At 36.2% G+C, this 22,132-nt stretch overlaps 1 protein-coding gene across 1 annotated transcript in view; it reads right to left on the reverse strand.

Annotated features, from left to right (window-relative positions):
* The window catches only part of LOC101565073 (ephrin type-A receptor 6), a 1,186,195-nt gene that overhangs the window by 692,623 nt on the left and 471,440 nt on the right, over positions 1–22,132 (reverse strand). Inside the window, 1 exon segment of the mRNA XM_012512596.2 lies at positions 9,797–10,132. Within this exon segment, the coding sequence (XP_012368050.1) occupies positions 9,797–10,132 (336 nt within the window).

Here is a 22,132-nt window from a genome sequence, read left to right on the forward strand (position 1 = left end):
AAAACTGCAGGGCTTGGGAGATAGCTCAGTGGAATAAGTGCTTGCCTGGTAAGCACAAGGTCCTCACTGGCCCTTGAATGGTCACTTAAACTTCACCTAATTCCTCATAGTGAAGAAGGAAACACTATCAAGAATGTGTCATATGAAAAGATCTGTCAGAAAACAAGTGATATTTGGTCACTTTTAGACCTTCATCTAACATTATGTGTTCTCAGATAGAGAGAAGTATGTAATGGAAAGTACATGTTATATGAAAAATCTATCTCAAATATGTATTTATACAAATTAATTATGTTCTCATAAATGCAGAAATTATTTTGAGAGTACTGATAAACTGTATGGCATGACATTTACTAAGCATCTATTTTTATCTTTTAATTAAATTAGTAATTTAAGATAAATTTTAAATGAGATTTTTAATTTAAATATCTATGGCTTTATCCTTATTATATATCATGTCAAAATTTTGCATAAAAATAATTATTTTATTTAATGCCACATTTAAAGCACTAAATGTGTAAATACTTAAAAATGTGTTATGCAGGCTTATCTGTATTAGGCTTAGATATGTTATATGAGAGAGGACACAGACCTTATAATATTTGAACATAGGATATCAATTATGAATTTATACAAATGTTTTGAAACAGTGAATAATTTTCATAGGATAAGCCATTCACCAGTTTCAAGACCTGAAGTGAACATTAATAAGCTGAGTTGTAAGAGACAATGGGAACTCAATGTTTATTATAAAAACTGCAGGGCTTGGGAGATAGCTCAGTGGAATAAGTGCTTGCCTGGTAAGCACAAGGTCCTGAGTTTGATCCCTGGTACCACAAAACAACAACAACAAAACTGCACACTATTTAAGGTCACAAGCTTTTCCCCTTGCCACAGTTTTTTCTGGTGGCACCATTGCTATCACCAAAATGACCATGGTAGAAACATTCAAATTTTTAAAAAGTCTTAACTTCATGATTGTTACTCTCTGGAGAGGACAGCGCTCCTCTGGGGCCCTGAGGTTACATAACAGTTATTTAAGTGAATGACCACACAGCTCTGCGATTATCATGAGAATACACGTGAGATCTATCTCTTGAAGAATACTTAGTCTGATATATTGTCTCTTCTTGGGATCCTTTTAAGATTTATAACCATCCATTCAGTCTGCAAGAATTGGAAGAAAGTGGATGAAGTTGAGTTGTGGATGATAAACCCATAAACAGGAAGTAGGACTGATGCAATGGAATTTTCTACTAGTAGTTTTCCTGTCTACGAAGAGTGATGAAGCAGGGAAAGTCAACTTCCACTGCCTGTGGTGTAATATCTTTCTATTTACCTTTTAAATAGGCTAACATTTCTACCAAGAGCAGGAAGGGTTGAGGTTAGACACATAGAAGCCACCTTTAAAAGAGTCAGTTAAACTATATAAGAGGATTGCAAATAGTTCCAGTTATTTTTGAAAAAGGATAAAGCATTTATTTGAAGAAGATATATATGTTTTAGAGCTGAGTTCTACATTTCTAGAAATTCTTTCAAGCATACAGTACTCATTGCCTGACAATAAAAGGGTAAAACTAATATGAACTGGGAGAAGTTAGCTTAATAAAATTTGGATAATTAAAATATCATTTATTCTAGGAATCAATTTTGTACATTGCTTATAAGTTAAGTTTAATTATTTATTTTGGTACTATGTCAAATACTGTTTAATTGTTCTTAATAGAAATATCTTACATTTTATAAAATAGCTAAATAAAAACTAGTTTAACATTTTAAGTACTCAAAACTGCTCGACACATTAAACATTTATTCTCACAAAACCAGCTTTTCTTGATTTCTGCTAGGTTAGTTGTATGATTCTTATCTACAGATGAACCTGTTTATGTTTATAAAAAGTGCTAAAAACTGTAAAATATCAAATTACAAGATAGAACTTAACTTAAATACAGTTATTAGAATAAAACCTGAGGTCTTAGGTAGACATTGGTCAATCCATTACTCACTTTATATAAAAAAGCCTTGAAATGGAAAGTTGAAATACAATCACTCCTGCTATAAAATAAAAATTAATACCTATTTTAGAGTTGTAGTGATTCAGCAGAAGAGCATATAATTAAAAAAAAATAGGAAAGGGATAAAAAGTACTTTTCTAGCTGGACGCGGCAGTGTATACTAGAATCCCAGCACTTAGGAGACTGAGGCGGGGGGGGGGGGTCATGTGAAGTTTGAGGCCAGCGTGGGCTACAAAGTGAATGCAAGGCCAGAGCAGGCCCGCCTCAAAAAGACAAAACAAACAACACAAAATAAAAAAGAACTTCCCTGTTCACCTAATAAAGATTAAACACATAGGTTGAGTCAAATTTAAATGAACGAACACATACAATTTCAGTGAGTTATATATTAATTTTGAGGGCAAAATCACATTTTTTTATGTTAGGGACTATTTTAGCAATAAACATACAGCTGAATACCAATATGCCAATACATGAAAACTATCCTTAAGCCTAATACAAGTCAAAATGACTAGAATAGCATTAAACAAATAATGTTAGTAATCTTTACATTGTTTTTAGTCTGAAGTTACTAAAAGCCTTACTTACTGCCTAACAAAATAAATGTGTGCTCAAACAAACTGGGATTCTTTCATAAAAATAAAATAGGTGATATGTCAAACTCTTATTGCTTTATTCATATTTGAGGACTGTGTACTATTTTAGTACTCAGTTGAAAATGCATATGGAAACGTATTATTATTATTATTATTATTATTATTATTATTATTATTTTACTTAGGCAAACCCTCACTTCTAAATCTTAGAGAATTAAAAAGTTAGTAGCTGCCCCAGAATAGGGACCTTGTTTCTGTCATAACCATTGATTATGTTTGCTTAGTAATATACAGAAATTAATTGGAAAGGCCATGGCTTTTGCTTTTGTAAACCATTTTAGAGACTGCCTTCAAGAGTATGTGGCTCATGTGGTTACATGGCTACTAGGTCCCATGGAGGGCTTAGTGCTTAGGAAACATCCTGAAAGCCTTTTGACTTTAAGCTTTGCACTCCTGGGTGAGGTTCAGTGGAACGTGTACCAGGAGCTTGAAGCCAGGGACAGCCTTGAAGCTTTTCCCATACCCGTGGGGTGGGAGGCGGTTTTGCCTTCAGACTCTCCTCTACTCAGCCATGTGGTCTTCCCTTCTCTACCCTAACCCTGCAATCAGCACCACACTCCACCTGCAGTAGGTGAATGTGTTGGGTCTGTAGAAAAGGACAACAGTCTTAAGTTGCTCTCTCTTTCCAGCTGTTATCTGTGCACCTGGCAGCAGACTGGCTCTGCTGGACATGACTCGGCCAAGGATGTGTGTGGAGAGGGAGGACTGTGTCTTCTCTTCAGATGCTGTACTTCGGAGGCACAGGCTTCTTATCCAACTCATGCAGGTAGACAAGAGTTTTCAAGAAGTTCAAGGACCACTGGGGTCTTCCTTCGGTTGAGAGTTGGAAAATAGTCATGAGTCACCTGCCCCCTCCCTAAGCCCTGCAAATGTCTTCATTCTTCTGCTCAAATATCCCTGGCACATAAGGAGTGTTCTCTGGGCTCAGTGTCTAGGGCACTCCCTTTCTCCTTTCAGTCATTCTGAGTTTTGCTTATATGTCTCTGTTTCCGTCTTCTGAGACACCAATGGGGACAGGGGATCAGGATTAAAGTGACTATAGAAAAGATAAATTGGGTAATTTTGATGATTTTTGCATATGAGTTAATGTGGTAGTATATTTACACTTAAGACATTTTAAAATTCAAATTTAATCTGAAATTTTACTTTTTTTTTGCTCCAAATGCCTTCAGGGCAGGTTTAGCTGGCTTGAGTTGTAGGGATTGAACCACAGCAACCGGAGCCTGACAGCTTTGTCGGAGCAGCCACTTAAAGAACTGAGCAACGGGGCAGCCCCCATGAAATCTTACTTTTTCTTTACCTAGAAAGCCATTCAATGGAAAATAGAAATGACCATATCAAGTTGGGAGGCAGAAATGCCTGAAGAAGAGAGCTTTATGTTTTAGTACCTCGTTATGGCACTTTTCTTGTATTTTCTTTCATTTTTCTTTTTGCAGAACCAGGGATTGAACGCAGGCTCTTGTGCTTGCCAGAGAAGTGCTTATCCCACTCAGCCATCTCCCCAGCTCCTGTATTTTCATTTTTACTGAACATCACAAATTGTGTAGTTTTATCTGTTTTTTTTTTTTTTTTTCCTTTCAGAACCGGGGATTGAACTCAGACCCTTGCACTTCCCAGAGAAGTGCTTATTCTATTGAGCTATCTCCCCAGTCCCTGTTTTATCTGACTGTTTTTAATCTACAGATACAGTATAGAATTTCACTTTGATTGAAAGGTCAAAACTAAAGAACAGTTTGTGCTTATATTGTTTGATCAATGTCACATATCTATATCTTATAATCTGACTAATTACTTTGCAATATATCAGCCATTGTTAATTTCCCATTATCTTGTTTTGAAATTCTGCATCATTGTTCTTATTATTTTCTATCTTTATAATATAAAAAAATCAAAACTTACTTTCAATCATTACAATTAAATATAATATCAACTAATATCAAATTAGGGTAGAGATCACAACAATCTTTGAAAACACTTTGCTTTATTTTTATACATTAATATGTTATCAGTTCTAGTTAATTTTTAATTCAAAAAGGAGGCTTTTAGAAAATATTTTCTTTATTTTTTTAATTTGTGTATTTGATACAAGGTCTCACTATGCAGATTGGACTAGTGGTGATCCTGTTTTCAGTCTCCCCAATACTGAGATTAAAGGCATGTACCAGCATGCCCAGACTGTCTCAGGCTCAGCGTGCCCAGGGTCAGGGCTGGCACAGCATGTGGGACCGGGGCTAGAACTCTGGTGATCCTTAATCCCAGGTGTTTTGTCTGCTGAGGTATCTTACCAGCCCTAGAAGATATTTTCTTAAAAACTGTTTAATAGTAATTGCATATGAATCATTTACTCAAATTAATGCTTGTTTTGTAGGCAGTTTAGTTAATGAAATCATATTGGTCTCTATTTTCAAAACATACAGTTGTATTGAAGTTGGGCTAGACAGTTTGCTAGGTATTTTCTATAAAATAAAGCCTGATATCAATAATACAGGTTATGCAGAGTATGATTATGAACATTTATATGAAATTTAAACACCAACTAACAAGGCACAGTTTTGAAAGTTTTAAAGGATTTTTTTCTAAGTTTTTACAAGTAAAGGCCATTAAAATTGTTGATGTACTAGAAGAGAAATCAAATCAAAACATCGATAAGGTGTAACAATTTTATAGCAAAGAAAATGCTTAGGCATCTTTCCTAAAAGAGTGCACAGGAGAGCTGCGCAGAGAACACAGTGGATGGCTTTAAAAAATCAACTGCCTGAAATCAAGTCGAAGATCAAAGAGTCCTCTTCCATGTGTGCTCACTTGCAGGGAAGCATGGCTGCTGGGAAGGGTGGCCTGGTGCTGGTGCAAATCTTCTGGAGCCAGGCCACCTGCAGCATCAGAAGGTGTGCTGGGCGTGACATCTGGACTGTGCCAGAACTGCACGGGCAATACTACTTATTATTTTCCAAACTCACTGCTGCTTGAATTTAAGGCTTTGCTCTTTTTATACCCACTGCCTGGAAGTCTTCTGCATAGTCACAGGATAGTCTTCTAAATTCGTGAGCTATTCGAATGTCATATAATCAAAAGAAGCACTTTTGGTTTGCTTGGACAATCTTGTCTCAAAATTCTTACTCCATTTAGCTTTTATTCATGGGATGTATTACCATTTTACACTAAAATATAATGTCTATGAAAGTTGAACAGTGATCATTTTTATTTTTCATTTGAATTCTTATACATACACCTAGCACTAAAAATAACTTCTGGAAGATACTAACTACTAATTGAACCTGAATGAACCCTGTGGATGTACTAGGGTTTATCACAGAGCATCTCCACTCTCTGCTCCTGCAGCCTACAGAGGCTCAGCTTCACAGGCTGTGTGGGAGGCAGACACACACATGAGTAAAGGGCTGTTATATTTACATTTCAGACATTTTGCAAATCAATAAATCATGCCTGCCTTTAAGTACCTCTCAATATGTGGAGAAGGTAAATTACTAAAAAATATGAAATGGTCCAGTGCGATAGTAGCAGGTACAGTATGGTGCACGACTGTTTGGGGACAGATGTTCAATTTTGTAGCTGCTGCTGAGGAGCTTCATCATCGAGCCGCACCCAGTCATTAATTCTTAAGGCTCCAGGCACGTTACTACATTATTCAATTATCAGATAATGCACAACACCAAAAGATGCTAGACCTAGAAATCATTTGATACTTCTGAGGAATAAAAAAAATAAAATTTACAATTATCTAGACTCTACTGTAATTTAATATTTGGTGGGACCATGAAGGTTTTTTACTAATGATTAACTAGACTGGCATTTCAATTATCTTCCATGAATATAATAAAAAATACTCTTTCAGTTGAGTATTACTGTTCATGAGGAGATAGGAAAATCTTATATATCAATATTAGATGCCTGTAGCTTTTGAATATGTAATTTGCTTATATATACAAGAGATGAAAAATGCAAATAGTCCAGCATTTCTCTCCTAGGTGAAACCACAGTTATTATCTGTTTAAAAACATCACATTCTTCTGCTTGTATCCAGGGAATTATTAGCAAACATTTAAAATATTCATACTGTTGCATTTTTACTTTCAATACAGTTACACAGCTCTTAGAAAAAAAGAATATACACTGTTAAGAGTTTCTGAAAACAAGAACTGTGAGAAATATCCTGAGTTAAAGTATATTAATATATAGATATAAAAATGAGTGAAGGCTTACAAGGCCCCTAATTACCTATATGCTAAAGTTTGGCAATTTAAATAGCCTGCATTTCCAAAATGCAGTGACTTATAGATCAACAGACATCTCAAATTTAAAAATAATATATATAGAGATTTTGTTGATTAAAATCTACTTCAAGGTCAGATTAATCAATGGTTGCTGCCAGAGCAAATATATGAAATCTGTAATCAAAATCTGAGCAAACGGCAAGGCTACAGATTAGTCACCCACGGGCAATGTTAGCGTTGTGGAATACACATGTAAGAGGCAAGTGATCAGACAACTTGCTTTTGATAATAATTATTTAAAAGGCCTGTTAGGCAATATCAAAATATGCCTTTTGCTTTGAACGTTGTATTTACATGTTTTTACGCATGTCACAATTTCTATGGACAAAATTTGTTTAAGATTGACTGTCCATGATTAACATTTTCCTTTACCATCTACTATCTCAATAATTACTCTTCACTGAGCTGTACACCTTTGTTCTTTATTATGCAGTGAAAATTAAAATAAAACATTTTGTAAGTGTTGCTTTCTAAATGAAATGCCTTTCAAGACTACTTAAGCAAACTGTGCAAAAGAACCCTGCAAATATAGCTCTTAGGGACTGAGCAAGTTAGTTAATTAGGATTTATTGAGAAGATTTCTAATTATGAGAGGCATAGTCTTAACTCTATAATCTTATTTATCCAACTAGAATCAGAATAATCAAGAAACATTTCTCCTAACTACAGCTAAGTACTTCTAAGTGATTAAGAAAGACCTTTCTAAATTTTACATTTATTTAATTGTAAACAGACAGCAAACAAGTCTGAGTTGTCTGATTTTTTTAAAGTGTTTCCTACATACGAGAAAAGAGTTAGAGATACTTTAAAGCATAAGAAAATTAGCGCAACCTTCCTACCTCGTTGTTCTACACTGCACGCACAAGGGAGCTGTATTCATACACTTACCTGTACTTTTAGTCTCCAATATTTTATTTTTATACTTATAATTCAAGAACAAGTTCTTAACAATCTTATTATTTTCTTTCCTCTACTTGACATTCTGATGATATATCAGCATCTTTTCATAAGTGGGTGGTTTCCTAACTTTTTCAGCTACTTAATGATTCCAAATGTCTCCAAAGTTTTGATGAACCCTTCAGTCCCTTCCTGGAACCCTGCTGTACCTCTGTGAAATACCCTAACATGTCATTGCTCCCCTTCCACTCCATTTCTCAGCCTTCATTTGGTTCTTTCTATTCAGAATTCTTTTTTTTTTCTTTTGAATTCACTTTGCTCAATAACATTCTACTTATCCCTTAGAGCAGAATTTAATTTAGTGATTACTTACGTGGACAGAATCAACCCTTATGCTTCAGCAATCTGAGTACCCTGGGATGCTTAGCTGGAAATAGCACTGATCACATATTTTAAAAATTATTTGCTATCATACTCTCCACCACACTTTAAGTTTCAAAGAGTTTACATAGTATTCTACACAAAGAACATACTCAAAATTATGTTTGCTACATTGAAAATTTATGAATAACCCTTATTGTCTACTAGTATAAATTAATAATATACAACCTACAAATGATAAGACAAACCTTTTTATTGTGATCTTCCCAGTCCAGTGAAATTGGGATGTGTTATTGGACAACTACGGAAAATGCTTCTCAGTCAACTGAAAGAAAATTCTCACTGATGCTACAAGTGAAGTGATAGAAAATCCCTTCCTCCACCCGCAATTATAAAATTTTCTTATTTATGGCTGGTATACAATGATGACGGAATGTACAGTTCTAGAACATTCCAGCGTCTATAAATTTCTTTGAAATTTAATATTAGGCTTGACCTTTTTGAATATGGAAGAATAAGTGATAGATCGACAGGTTGCATTATTTTATAATATTATCCTTGCCTAGAATATTTACATTTTCACATATGTGCTTTCCTAACTTGAAAGCTTGAAACACAGAGATTATTTGTGATGAGGAAGCACGATGTGAAGACAGGGAAAAGATGGCTATCTATATCCAAGAAGGCAGGCCCAGAATGATATCACATATGTAGACAACTTGATCTGGATAACAATAGAAATTTCTAGATTTTAAGCCATGGGCTGTGGTAATTGTTATATCTACTATAGCTAACCAATACAGTATGTAAAACTAGATTTGTCTCTATAAGTTTATAGCATGTATAGCTGGCCATTTATGATGCCTTTTGCTGTATGACAATCATGTGTGCAACCATATCATTTCTGAACACTTCCTATAAGGTATTTCAAATCCCTGAAGCCTTTTCTGTACTGTGCTTTGCAATATAATCATAAGTGAGTTAAAGAGAGTGCATACTCATAAAATCATGAGAGCTTGTGCCAGGTATACTACAATAAAAAATTATAGTGTCATAAAAGGAAAATTTAACTGAATTTATCAGATATTTTTAAGACTGCTGAATAACTTTTTACAAATTGCATGTTCAGTGAAATGATTTAATAATACAGATACGAAGTTATAATTAAAATAACTTCTTACTCCTTGCTTTGTGTGGTGCAGAAAAACAATTTGATTCATTTGCCAACACTTTATTCATGGTTAATGTCCCCTGTTAAGTAATATGGGCCTACTCATTGAGAGACCTTGGGATAGAATGATATCAAAACACAGACATATGCCCTTTAAAGACAGGCATCTTATATAATCTTCCATACTGCTAGGACTTCATATCAAAAACTTTTCAGCATCTTGGGAAAGAACCAAAACAACAGCTAGCAAGTGTGTTTAGTGGTTCATTGCACATACGGTGCATACACATATGCCACCACATTGCGCATACAGAAAGAATAAGCCCTTCAGGGATATTGCACATAAAAAGGAATTAAGGAGCAAGAGAACAGCAATGGACTTACCGTCTTGATCTGTGGTCACCGTAATAGCTGTGAATGGCTTGGGAGAAAAACTCAACTCAGAGACTCCATTCGTGGCTTCAATTTCGAAGGTGTAATTGACGTGAGACACGAAGTCAAGCACTATCACAGAACTGTTGAGCAGGCCCGTGCGTCTTGGGATAAAGCGCAGGCCTCCACCACAGTCCTCACATTGCTGAGGGTCTAAGCCACATTTCTTACAGACGACGCTGTATGTTACATCTTTCCTTCCTCCAGTGTCACTTGGGGGGCTCCATTCCAAAATGAGGGCTGTTTCATTGATGTTAAAAACCACATTCCTAGGAGCTGACGGTGGTCCTAAAAACAGTAATTAAAAAAGGCACATGGGTAGGACAGTGCTTTAGGGTGCTAACTTGGAAACTTTGCCCACCAACATTTCCACAATAATTGGAGCTTTTCTATGGAATTACAGCATTAAAATTATAGAGACAAAACGATGCAGCAGAGATAAAATTAAGGTAAAATATATAATTAAGTCTAATAAGAAATAAATTTTTAGGTGATAGGAATCTGCATCCTGACTTTGGGATATAAGAATTGCAATATTTGATGTCAAAGCTAGATCTCCAAAATATATAACTTAATTTAAATCTGTTGGCTGAAAAATATATTTAAAATGATATAACTATAATTATTAATGGTTATAGTACCATTTTCTTTTTTAACATTAAGCATTCTAAAATTAAGTTTATTAGATGAATATATTTTGGTTCCTCTTTCTTTTTTCTCTTACCCTCCCTACCTACAACCCCTCTTCCCCTCCTTATTTATAAAAATTTGTTTTCATTTTATTCTTTTCTCTTTCTTCCTCTCTAGCTCCCCCTCCCTAGGTACCTTGGGCCAGGGAGATGGCCCAGTGGACTAAATGCCTGCTTAGGCAAGTGCAAGGATGAGGGTTTGATTCCCATCACCACATGCCATGCTGGCCCTGTCCTTGGGTGCACTGAGCTAGCCAAGGGACCAAGCTTGGCTGCACATGCCTGTAATCCCATTACTGGGGAGGCTGCAAACAGGAAAACCACTATGAGTCTGAGCTGCATAGTAAGACTGTACCAAATACAATAAAAAGAAAGAAAGAGAGAGAGAGAGAGAGAGAGAGAGAGAGAGAGAGAGAGAGAGAGAGAAAAGAAAGGTCTCCAGTTTACCCTTCTTTGAAGCTGAATAGTACTTCATTGTATAAAAGAACCCTTTTTATTCATTGTTTGATGGATATTTGGTTTGTTCTGAAGATTCAGTTATTAAGATTGTGCTGCTACAAACATGTTTGTGCCTACATAACTGTGGTGTGATGCTTGTAATTCTTTCAAGAAGATACCCAGAAAGGGAAAGCTCATGTCAAACGGGACACTGAATGCCAGACCTTTGTGGCATCACCACTCTACTTTTGCAGTGGCTGCACAAGTCTGTACTTGCACCAGCAGTGGAGAGTCCCACTGTCATTTGTCACTGGTTGACCTCTTGATGATAGATGGCCTGTCTTCCTGGGGTCAGACGGAATCTCAGCATTGTTCTCATTTGCACATCGCAAATGACCAGTAATATTGGATATTTTTTCATATATTTATTTGCCATTTGTATTTCTTCATCTTGGAAGAGTATATTCATTCCTTTTTTTTTTTTTTTGTGGCACCAGGGATTGAACTCAGGACCCTGTGCTTGCCAGCCAAGCACTTATTCTACTGAGCTAACTCCCTGGGCCCCTAAGTATATTCATTTCAGATGCCCATTTTTGGAATGGATCTTCAAACTTAGGGGCCTGGTTTTTTTCCAATTCTTTATATGTTCCAGATATACATCCTTTGAGCAACACCTGAAAACATTTTTTTCCACTGTGGATCCTTTAACTGTGGATGGCTTCCTTTGCTGTGCAAAAATTTTTAATAAGATGAAACACCAGTTTTTGATTCTTTGTAATATGTCCTGTACATTTGGGGTTCTGATTATGAAGTCTTTACTTAACAACTATATCTTCAAAAATTTTACGTGTTCAAGCAGATTTAGTGTTTGTGTTTTCATATTTAGATCTTTGATTCATTTAGATTTTAGTTTAGTGAATGTTGAGATGCACATGTTTTCAGATTTTTAATCTTTATACTATGATTTCTTTGTAGGTAAAGCACATATTCCTTACCTCTTAAAACCATTCAGAACGTGTTGTCCAAAGTTTGAGAATTAATGATTATATTTGAAGTGACAATTTGGAGGAAGAAAAAAAAATAGACACTGGAGAAGCAACAAGCTTTTTACTAAGGTCTTGACAATTTGAGGGTATAAAAGCAGCACGTGGTTGAGATGGAAAAGGGCCATACACAAGACATGGTCACTAGAATTTTATTCAAATTAACTTTACTAAGTGCAAATAACAATGATCTTAAATGTAAAGATGTCCCTAAAAGATATCTACATAATCCTTTTATTTTTCAAAAGGTTGCTTAAACCAACATTTTTCAAAGAAATAACCATTTTCTTTCTTACTAGTTTTCTAATCAAATCATATTGCAAAAGGTAAAATGCATTTTATCCATCTATACTTTTCTTAGAATTATATCTTTACACTTATTTGAGACTTTCAAAACAGTTTTTCTATAAATTATGGAACAAATATTACCAAAGGACTAATTTGATGCCAATGCTATTTTGATACTAAGTACTACTTACAAAATACCAAAGAACACATAGACTATGAAAATAATGCCTATCCATAGATGCTTTGAAAAGTAACTCATTGTACAAATGGCTGATCGAGCAATAGTTCTGCTATGATTTAGAAGATTCTATCTTAAGAAATCTAAACCAGTTCTCTAAATGTCAGTTTCTATAAGAATTTCCTTAGTGAATAGGAAGGAAATTTTGCAACATTCTGCCTAGAAAGGAACTCAAGCTTTGATGTAGCTCTCTTTTGGATTTCAAGATTCATTCATTCATTCATTCATTCATTAAATATTTTATTTAGTGACTTGCAAGTAGAACACACTTTGCTAGATCTTGGGCACAGTGGTAATTGTAGCAGATTTATTTTGTCATTTACATTTCATGGAATACCTGTTACATGTTATATAAATAAATACAAATTATAATACATACAATCATGAAATTAAAGGAATGGGGGAGAAATAAAAACTATCAGCAAGATCTCTACTTTTAATAAAATTTTCACTGAGCCTTGTGGAAATGATAAAGAGGATGTGTAGAAGAATATGAACAGTATGATATTAAAGTGTGTGGGGTTTTTTTTAGGCAAGAAGTCTTGAAATAGAGACCTCTCAAAAAGTATTGTTAGAGAAAAGAGAATGCATGAGGTAAGGTCTGGACAATGCTTCTAAAATGGTAACTCACAGTCATGGGAATGAATCTGGAAATTTTCCTAAGTACAAAAAAAAGAAAATGATTTTATGAATAGAAGTGATATGTTTTGTAAAGAAACAGCAGCCACCAGCACAGCAGCCAGCCAGTGGGGCCCAGCCACTAGTACAGGAAGGCACAGCCAAAGGTGTGCACTGAACCCAGCAGCCAGACCCAAGCCAGGACCGGCCAGCCAAGTTCAAGTTCAGCAGAACTAGACCCAGTGGGCTGAGGCATACTGCTAGGTCCAGGAGGGCCCAGGCAGAGACCCATACCTAAGGTGAGGATCCTTGCAGCACAGAGGTTATAGGAGGTAACTGTGGTGAGCTAGTTGGCCTAGTGTCTCCAGAGACATCCAGGGGAGGTGCCCAGACAGAACTCAGGGAAACTAACTTAAATACAAATTCCCAATTTAGGATTTGCTTTGTTATATAGCTATAATGTTTGCTCTTATGGTCTAAAGTGAAAAACCACTGGCCACAATATTGTCAAATTATTTATTTATTTATTTATTTATTTCTGTGGCTGGCTCAGCCTGCTCTAGGAGCCAGGCTGCACGGCATGTGGTACCGGGGATCAAGCCATGGTTCCCTCTAAGCAGCCACTTTGAAAAGCAGAGCTAATCTCACCAGTCTAATATTGTCAATTTCTAAATATTGCTAGCTGTTATTAGTATTGCTAATTCTACTATTGTAAATACAATGCCACTTCTGCTTTGACCACATGTTCTCCCTTGGTTAACAATATGAGGAGGTGCTAGGGTAATAACCTCACAAAAAATCTATAGCGAAGGATAGAGGACAGTGTCAAATGGAAGCCAATATCTCTCTCTCAATAAAAAAGACACAGCAAACTCTTGGGACACACATAAAACAAGAATCTCTGACACAGGAGAGATACTCAAAGCACAGATAATTTACAGAGAGATTCTGATTGCGGTCATATAGCTACCTACTATCAAACTTTCACAAAAAAGCATCAAAGAAACCAAAATAAAGAGTTCTTTTTGAAATAAAAATGACAAAAAGAAGAGCCAAATACAGTCTCAGGCACTGAGCCCACCTAGAACAAACCCAGGAGACACCAGCATAGAAGATATTAGAAAGCACATGCCTGAAATCTCTCAAATAATAGCAACTGAAGTAAAAAAGCAACTTTAGAAGGGTATAGAGGAAATCAGACCAGAAATAATTTCCCAGGAGTGAGAACTTCTGCCGAGCTCTCGGGATCCCTCTAGACCCAGCCCAAGCCCAGGCCACACAAGTATGTAGAAGAGCTTCCATGCTCCCCTGCACCTGCTGGACCCCTCCAAACCCAGCCCAGGGCCAGCACGTGAGTGAGAACTTCCCTCGAGCTCTTAGGACCCCTCCAGACTCAGGTCAAGCCCAGGCCCAGCGAGTGTGTGGGAGAGTTTCTGCACTCCCCTGCACTGCCTGGACCCCTCCGGATCCAGCCCAGGCCCCTCCTGTCAGTGAGAACTTCTGCCGCACTCTCTGGACACCTCCAGACCCCAGGCCAAGCCCAGCCTGTGAGTGAGAATTTCCACTGCTCTCCTGGGACCCCTCCAGACCCAGCCCAAGTCCAGGACCAGCAAGTGTGTGGGACAGCTTCCATGCTCCCTTTGTCTGCTGGATCCCTCTTGACCCAGCACAGGCCCACTTGCAAATAAGTCCTTCTGTCCTGCTCACTGGACTCCTCCAGACCCAGCCCAGGCCTGGCATACAGGCCTGGGATGAAACTCTGCAGCTGAAGTCCTTGCAGAGAGACTAGGGGCCAGAACCATGTAGCTAATCCAGGAGCTGAACATCTTGCCAGAGGAGCACAACAGGTTTGCTTCCAAAGGCTGCAGCAGGAAGAAGCTGAGCACAGCAGCCAGATCCACCCATACACAATTGGGTGAACTCAAACTTCATAGATCGGCACCCAAATTTCAATAGGTGGAAGCTTATAACCTCACCAAAGCTCTACACCAATGGTCAGAGGACAATGCTATACAAAATGACAAAGAGAAGGAGCAAAATGCAGTCTCAGGCCCGGAGCCTACCCAGAAAAAGTGCAGAAGACACTAGCACAGAAGAAAATGGGAATCACACAGCTGAAACATCTGAATTAATAGCATCTGAAGTAAAGAATCAAACATACAGGAAATCAGATCAGAAATAATCTCTGAAGTAGAAAACAAAGGACAACTACTTTCAAAGAACAACTGCTTCTCAAGAAGACACTAATAAAAAATTAAAGATTAGAAAAATGATGGAATCATTCATTGAGGAATACAGGAAACAAACAGACTGCAAGAAGCAAAGTCAAAGAGATATAGAGAACTTAAAATCTCAATCACAAGCTTGTAAAACTTTTTGAGTGAAAGTGAAGGTAGTTTCAGATCTTGAAGACACCATTGCAGCTAGTGATAAAGTAAGAAAAGATCTCTTAAAAACAAGTAGGATGCAGGAAAAAATAATTCATCACCTGCAAGACGATGCAAAGATGAACAACATGAGATTAATAGGGATCAATAAGAAAGAGTCAATACAAATGATATAAAAAGAATATGGGCAGAAGTAATAGCAGAAAACTTCCCAAATATGGGAAAACAAAATGACATTAAGATAAGTGAACTATACAGAATTCCAAGTAACATCAACCTGATTAAAAACACACTGAGACATATAATAGTCAAGATCCCAGAAATCCAGCACAACAATATATTGAATGCCATGAGAGAAAAGAAACAGATCACATCTAAAGAAAAATGCAGCAGAATAATGGCAGACTTATCTCCAGAAACAATGACGTCAAGAACAGCATGGAGCACAGTACTTCCTCTATGAAAACAAATTCCAGGTCAGAATACTATACCCTGAAAAACACTCTTTCAAGATAGATGGAGACATGAAATACATCCATGATAAACAACTAATAAATTTCAAGACGACAAAGCCAACACTACACAGACTACAAAAAATGCTCTAGAGAGGGATGAAAAAGATCAGAACTCCATCAACAAGAACAGAAGGAACCCACTAAATAGGGCAAACAAACACAGGAGGAAAAGGAGTAAACAACAGAAGATAAAATCATGTCAATCATAAGTCAATACATTTCAAATATAATCATCAATGTAAATGGACTCAATTCACCAATTAAGAGAAATAGACTGGCAGAGTGGATTAGGAAATAAAATCCAACAATATGCTGTATGCAAGAAACACACTTAACTCATAAAGAAATTCATAGGCTGAAAGTCAAATGATGGAAAACAATACTACATGCCCCAGCACCTCAGAAAAAAGGAGGGGTAGCAGTCCTATTCTCAGACAGTGTGAACATCAAACCAAAAAAGATTAAATGAGATAAAGAAGGCTACTATATACTGGATAGGGGAAAAATACAAGAGGAAGAGGTAACACTCATAAATATGTGTGCACCAAACATGGGTGGACCCAACTAGATAACACAAATCTTAATGGTATGAAAAATCTAATATCTAATACCAAATCTTAAAAAGAGTATTTACCACCCCCTTATCCCAAAAAGATAGGTCAACCAGACAAAAAATTGGCACAGAAGTAGCAGAGCTGAACCAGAGATTAGAACAAATGGACTTAGTGGACATATACACAGTGTTCCACCCAACCATAGATAAACACACATTTTTTTCAGCTGCACGTGGGTCATGTTCTAAAATTGACCACATACTAGTCCATAGGTCATGCTAAAGTACATGCAAGAAAACAGAAATTATCCCATGCACAGATAATGTATCTGACCACAATGCAATGAAACTTGAAAAAAACGACAAAACAAACCAGAAAAAACACTAAAAACATGGAAATTAAACAACACCCTACTCAGAAACCAATGGGCACAGATGAAATTAAACAAGAAATTCAACAATATCTACAATTCAATGAAAATTCAAGCACAATTTATCAGAATTTATGGGAAATGATAAAAGGAGTTCTCAGAAGGAAATTCATAGCTGTGAATGCACACATTAGGAAAACAAAACGGGAACAAATAAACACTCTAATCCTGAACCTCCAACAACTAGAAAAGGAAGAGCAAATCAAACCCAGAGCACAAAGACGCGAGGAAATCATAAAGATTAGAGCAGAAATTAATTCAATTGAGATGAAGAACACAGTTCAAAGAATTAATGAAACAAACAGCTAGTTCTTTGAAAGATTAAATAAAATTGATAAGCCCCTAGCTAACCTCATCAAAAAGAGGAAAGAAAAAATTCAAACACAAGCAATAAGGAATGAAAAGGGTGTAATTACCACAGAGCCAGTGGAAATGCAGAAGATTATCAATAGCTACTTTGAGATTATTTACTCTGACAAAATAGAAGAAAAAGATGAAATGGAAATATTGCTAGAAAGCTCCAAATTACTTCAACTGAATCAACAAGATATAACCATTCTCAATAACCCAATAACAGCCAATGAAATACAAAAGATAATAAAAAACATAGCTACAAAGAAAAGTTCAGGTACGGATGGATTCACAGCTGAATTCTACAAGAAATTTACAGAAGACATATTCCTATACTCCTTGAACACTTCAATGAAATTGAAAGGAAGGAATCCTTCCAAAATCATTCCTAGAGGCAAGTATTATACTGATACCAAAACCAGGGAAAGATACAACTAAAAAGTGAACTACAGGCCAATTGCCTCATGAACACAGGTGCAAAAGTCCTCAATAAAATCCCAGCATATAGAATACAGCAAATCATCAAGAAAATCATACACCATGACCAGGTAGGATTTATCACAGGAATGCAAGGATGGTTCAATATTCAAAAATCTATAAAGGTAATACACTATATCAACAAAGCAAAAACTAAAAACCACATGATGTTCTAAATGGATGTAGAAAAGGCTTTTGAGAAAGTCCAACACTCATTCATGTTCTAAGTACTACAGAAAATTGGAATAGATGGCCTCTACTTCAATCTGATAAAAGCCATTTATGAAAACCCAAGAGCTAACATAATTCTAAATGGGGAAAAACTGAAATCTTTTACTCTTAGATCTGGTACAAGACAAGGATGTCCTCTATCACCACTCCTATTCGATATAGTTCTGGAATCATTAGCTTGAGCCATTAGACAAGAGAAAGAAATAAAAGGAATAAGAATAGGTAAAGAAGAATTTAAATTATCATTATTAGCAGATGACATGATACTTTATTGGAAGATCCGAAAAACTCCACCAATACGCTACTAGAATTAATACAGAAATTCAGTAGCATAGCAGGATACAAAGTGAATACCCAAAAGAGAATAGCATTCCTCCACACAGATAACAAACACACTGAGAGGGACATTAGAGAAAGAATACCTTTTACAATAGTACCAAGGAAAATGAATTACCTTGGAATTAATCTAACTAAAGAAGTGAAAGATCTTTTCAAGGAAAATTACACTACTCTTAAAAAAGGGATCATAAGGGATTTCAGAAAATGGAAACATATTTCATGCTCCTGGACAGGAAGAACCAACATTGTGAAACTGGCCATACTCCCAAAATTGCTGTACACATTTAAAGCAATCCCTATCAAACTACCACCAACATACTTTGAAGACCTTGAGAAACTGTTCCTAAAATTTATTTGGAACCAGAAAAGATCTAGAATAGCAAAGGTAATCCTGGGCAATAAAGACAAGGCAGGAGGCATTACAATTCCTGACTTGAAATTATACTACAAGGCTACTGTGATAAAATCAACATGGTACTGGCAACAAAATACACTTGAGGATCAATGGCATAGATTAGAAGATGCTGAAGCCCCTATGAACACACTCAGCCAACTTATCTTTGACAAAGGGGCCAAACATACTCACTGGAAGAAAGATGGCCTCTTTAACAAATGGTGCTTGAAAAACTGGCTCTCTACATGCCGAAAACTCAAACTTGACCCAGGTCTATCACCATGCCCTAAACTAAGGGCAAAATGGACTAAAGATCTAAACATTAAAATAGAAACACTGAATCTTCTGGAAGAGAAAGTAGGAGGAAATCTTGAAGACATAGGGGTAGGCAAAAAGTTCATGAACAAAAATCAAATCGCAAGGGAAATACTTGAAAGAATTAAGAAATTGGAACTCCTTTTATTGAGAAGTTTTGCACATCAAAAGAAATTACCAACCAGGTGAAAAGACAACCCATAAATTTGTAAAAAAAAAAGCCTTGACAAATAATTCTGTCAAACAAAAGTCTACTCTCTAAAATTTATAAAGAACCAAAAAACATTAGGGCCCCAAAATTTAAAGATCCAATGCAGAAATGGGCATTTGAGATGAACACACACTTCTCAAAGGATGAAATTAAAGAATCGAATAAATATATGAAAAAATGCTCCACATCATTATCTATCTGTTAAATGTTAATTAAACCAATATTAAAGTATCATCTCACCTCAGAAACAATAGTTAGCATAAAGAAATCAATAAAAAAACAAATGTTGGAGAGGCTGTGGGGAAAAGGGAATACTTCTCTACTGCTGGTGGTAATGTAGAGTGGTGCAATTGTTATGGAAATCAGAGTGGAGATGCTTTAGAAAACTTGGACTGGAAATTCCATTAAAGCAGCTATTCCCCTACTGGGAATTTTCCTGAAGGATCTGAAAACATCATACCATAATGATATATGCATACCTCTGCTTATAGCAGCACAATTTGTGATAGCCAAATCTTGGAAACAACCAAGATGCACATCACCTGATAAATGGATGAAAAATACGTGGTATTTTTATACAATGGAGTATTACACAGCTATAAAGAATGATAAACTCAAAGCCTTGATATTGAAGTGGATTCCACTCAAAGATATACTCCTAAGTGAAATAAAAAAGACACACATGTGTAAATATTGCATAATTTCCCTGGTATAAGACCGCAAAAGAAGAAATACAAATAGAAAGGTGTAATACAATTAAAAGGAAAGCAAGAACTTGAGGACTGGACAATGAAGAGAGAGCAAAGAGAAAAGCTAGGAAACATGACAGTGGCAAGCTGCACAGTTATATGTACAAGATGGGTAAGACAATGATCCTGAAAATGTTCAGAAGATTTTCGAATCTAGCAGTTAATTGGAAGGATTCTCACCCTGAGTAGCTATATATCCTGACACCTGTAAACTAAGCAACTGCACTGAAGATGGTAATTTATAATAGTAGGTTCATGCTTGGAGTGCCTGTCATTCTTGTCTTCTGAACACTGGCTGCTTTTCATGACATGCCAGTTGCTACTGTGCTGTCTCTTGGGTAGATGATTGTTTAAAAAGGAAGGGGGTGGTGAATGAAGGCAGGAGACAGGAAAAGGAGTGTTGCAGGACTGTCCTGTTACAAAGTTGTATATGTTTAGATTTCTGGACTGATGTGTAAACATATATAATTCTTTATTCCTATTTTTAAATATATTTTAATTTTCAAAATTTTTTGTCATATTCTGTAGGGACTTAAAGTTTAACATATCAATACTTGTTGAAAAATACCTGTTACATGTTATGCCTAAAATGTTTGATATTCAGACAGAGAGTGAGGATAAGCTCAACAGCATAGGTTATATGGTAATAACAATAAGCTTCTCTTTTGGAGGGTTAATAACCTAAGTTTGCAGACCAAAAATTAGACAAAAAAGGAGATCCACAAGGAAAGCCAACATTTTGGCCCTAGTCTTCTAAGGTCAATTAAGACTCAGGACATAGGAGATTTTGTACTATAACATCATGTAACTCAGTTGTGTCCCAAATTTTCTGATCAAGGAGATTATGGGCCCACAGAGGAAAGTGATTGCTGTAGAGTTTGCCTAAGCAGAGTCACATGGAGGGAAAATATTCTCTCAGGCTTTCACAGAGAGTAAATTGGCCAAGCAATGGCCGTGACTCATCCACAGGGCTGACACTGACAAAGGATCTACAAACTGAGGTACGGGGTTACAGGATAAATCCTGAGGGGATTTGACTGACCTTATCAGATACAAGAGCTACAGTTCTTGTTACATAGGTCTTGGTTTATCTTAGTGTTAACTATCCAGCAGAAAAGTAGGAAAATGAAGTATAAGGAGTAAAGCCATGTTGTTATGTTGAGCTGTAGGGGACTCAGGTCAACAACTTCTGACATTGTCAGTCAAGCAGAAGACCCAATACTATTTTGGACAAGTGGACTATTATGCTATATTTTGCTGAGTTCACACATGTATAATAATTAAATGATGGAACTAAACAAAAAAAGAGGATACAGATGAATGCCCATTTTGTATCTGTGTATTCAAATGGGGTAGGGTAGATATATAGCTACATTCTCTTACTTCAATGAATAGAGGGATTTGTTCTAATAGTGTTTGAAAATAGGATATCATGTCTGCATCTTATACAACAAATAACCACTAGGAAGGCAGTATGCAATGTGTTTATTGGAACTCCCCTACCAATTTGATTTGAAACTGTCTCATTGCTACTTATTTCTCAATAAAATTATGGAAAAAAAGAATCTATAAAGAACTGAGAAAAATTACATCCCCAAAATTTAAAGACTCAGTCTAAGAATGGGCATCTGATGTGAATACATACTTCTTAGGGGAAGAAATATGTGGCAAACAAATACATGAAAAAATGTATTCACAGGACTGTCCATTTGAGAAATGCAAATTAAAATGACATGGAGATATCATCTCACCTGAAAAAGAATGGCTACAATAAAGAAATCAACTGAAAACAATTTCTGGAGAGACTGTGGGGAGAAAAGGAACCCTTCTCCACTGTTGGTCAGACTGTATACTGGTACAACCACTATGGAAATCAGTGTAGAGACAACTCAAAAATCTAAAACTGGAGATCCTATTAAACTCAGCTATCCCTCTTCTGGGTATTTTCCCAAAAGATCTAAAATCATCATACCATAGTGGTATATGTAGACCCATGTTTATAGCAGCACAATAGCCAAATC

Source organism: Octodon degus, unplaced genomic scaffold, assembly GCF_000260255.1.
Source record: "Octodon degus isolate 3935 unplaced genomic scaffold, OctDeg1.0 scaffold00237, whole genome shotgun sequence".
Lineage (NCBI taxonomy): Eukaryota > Metazoa > Chordata > Mammalia > Rodentia > Octodontidae > Octodon > Octodon degus.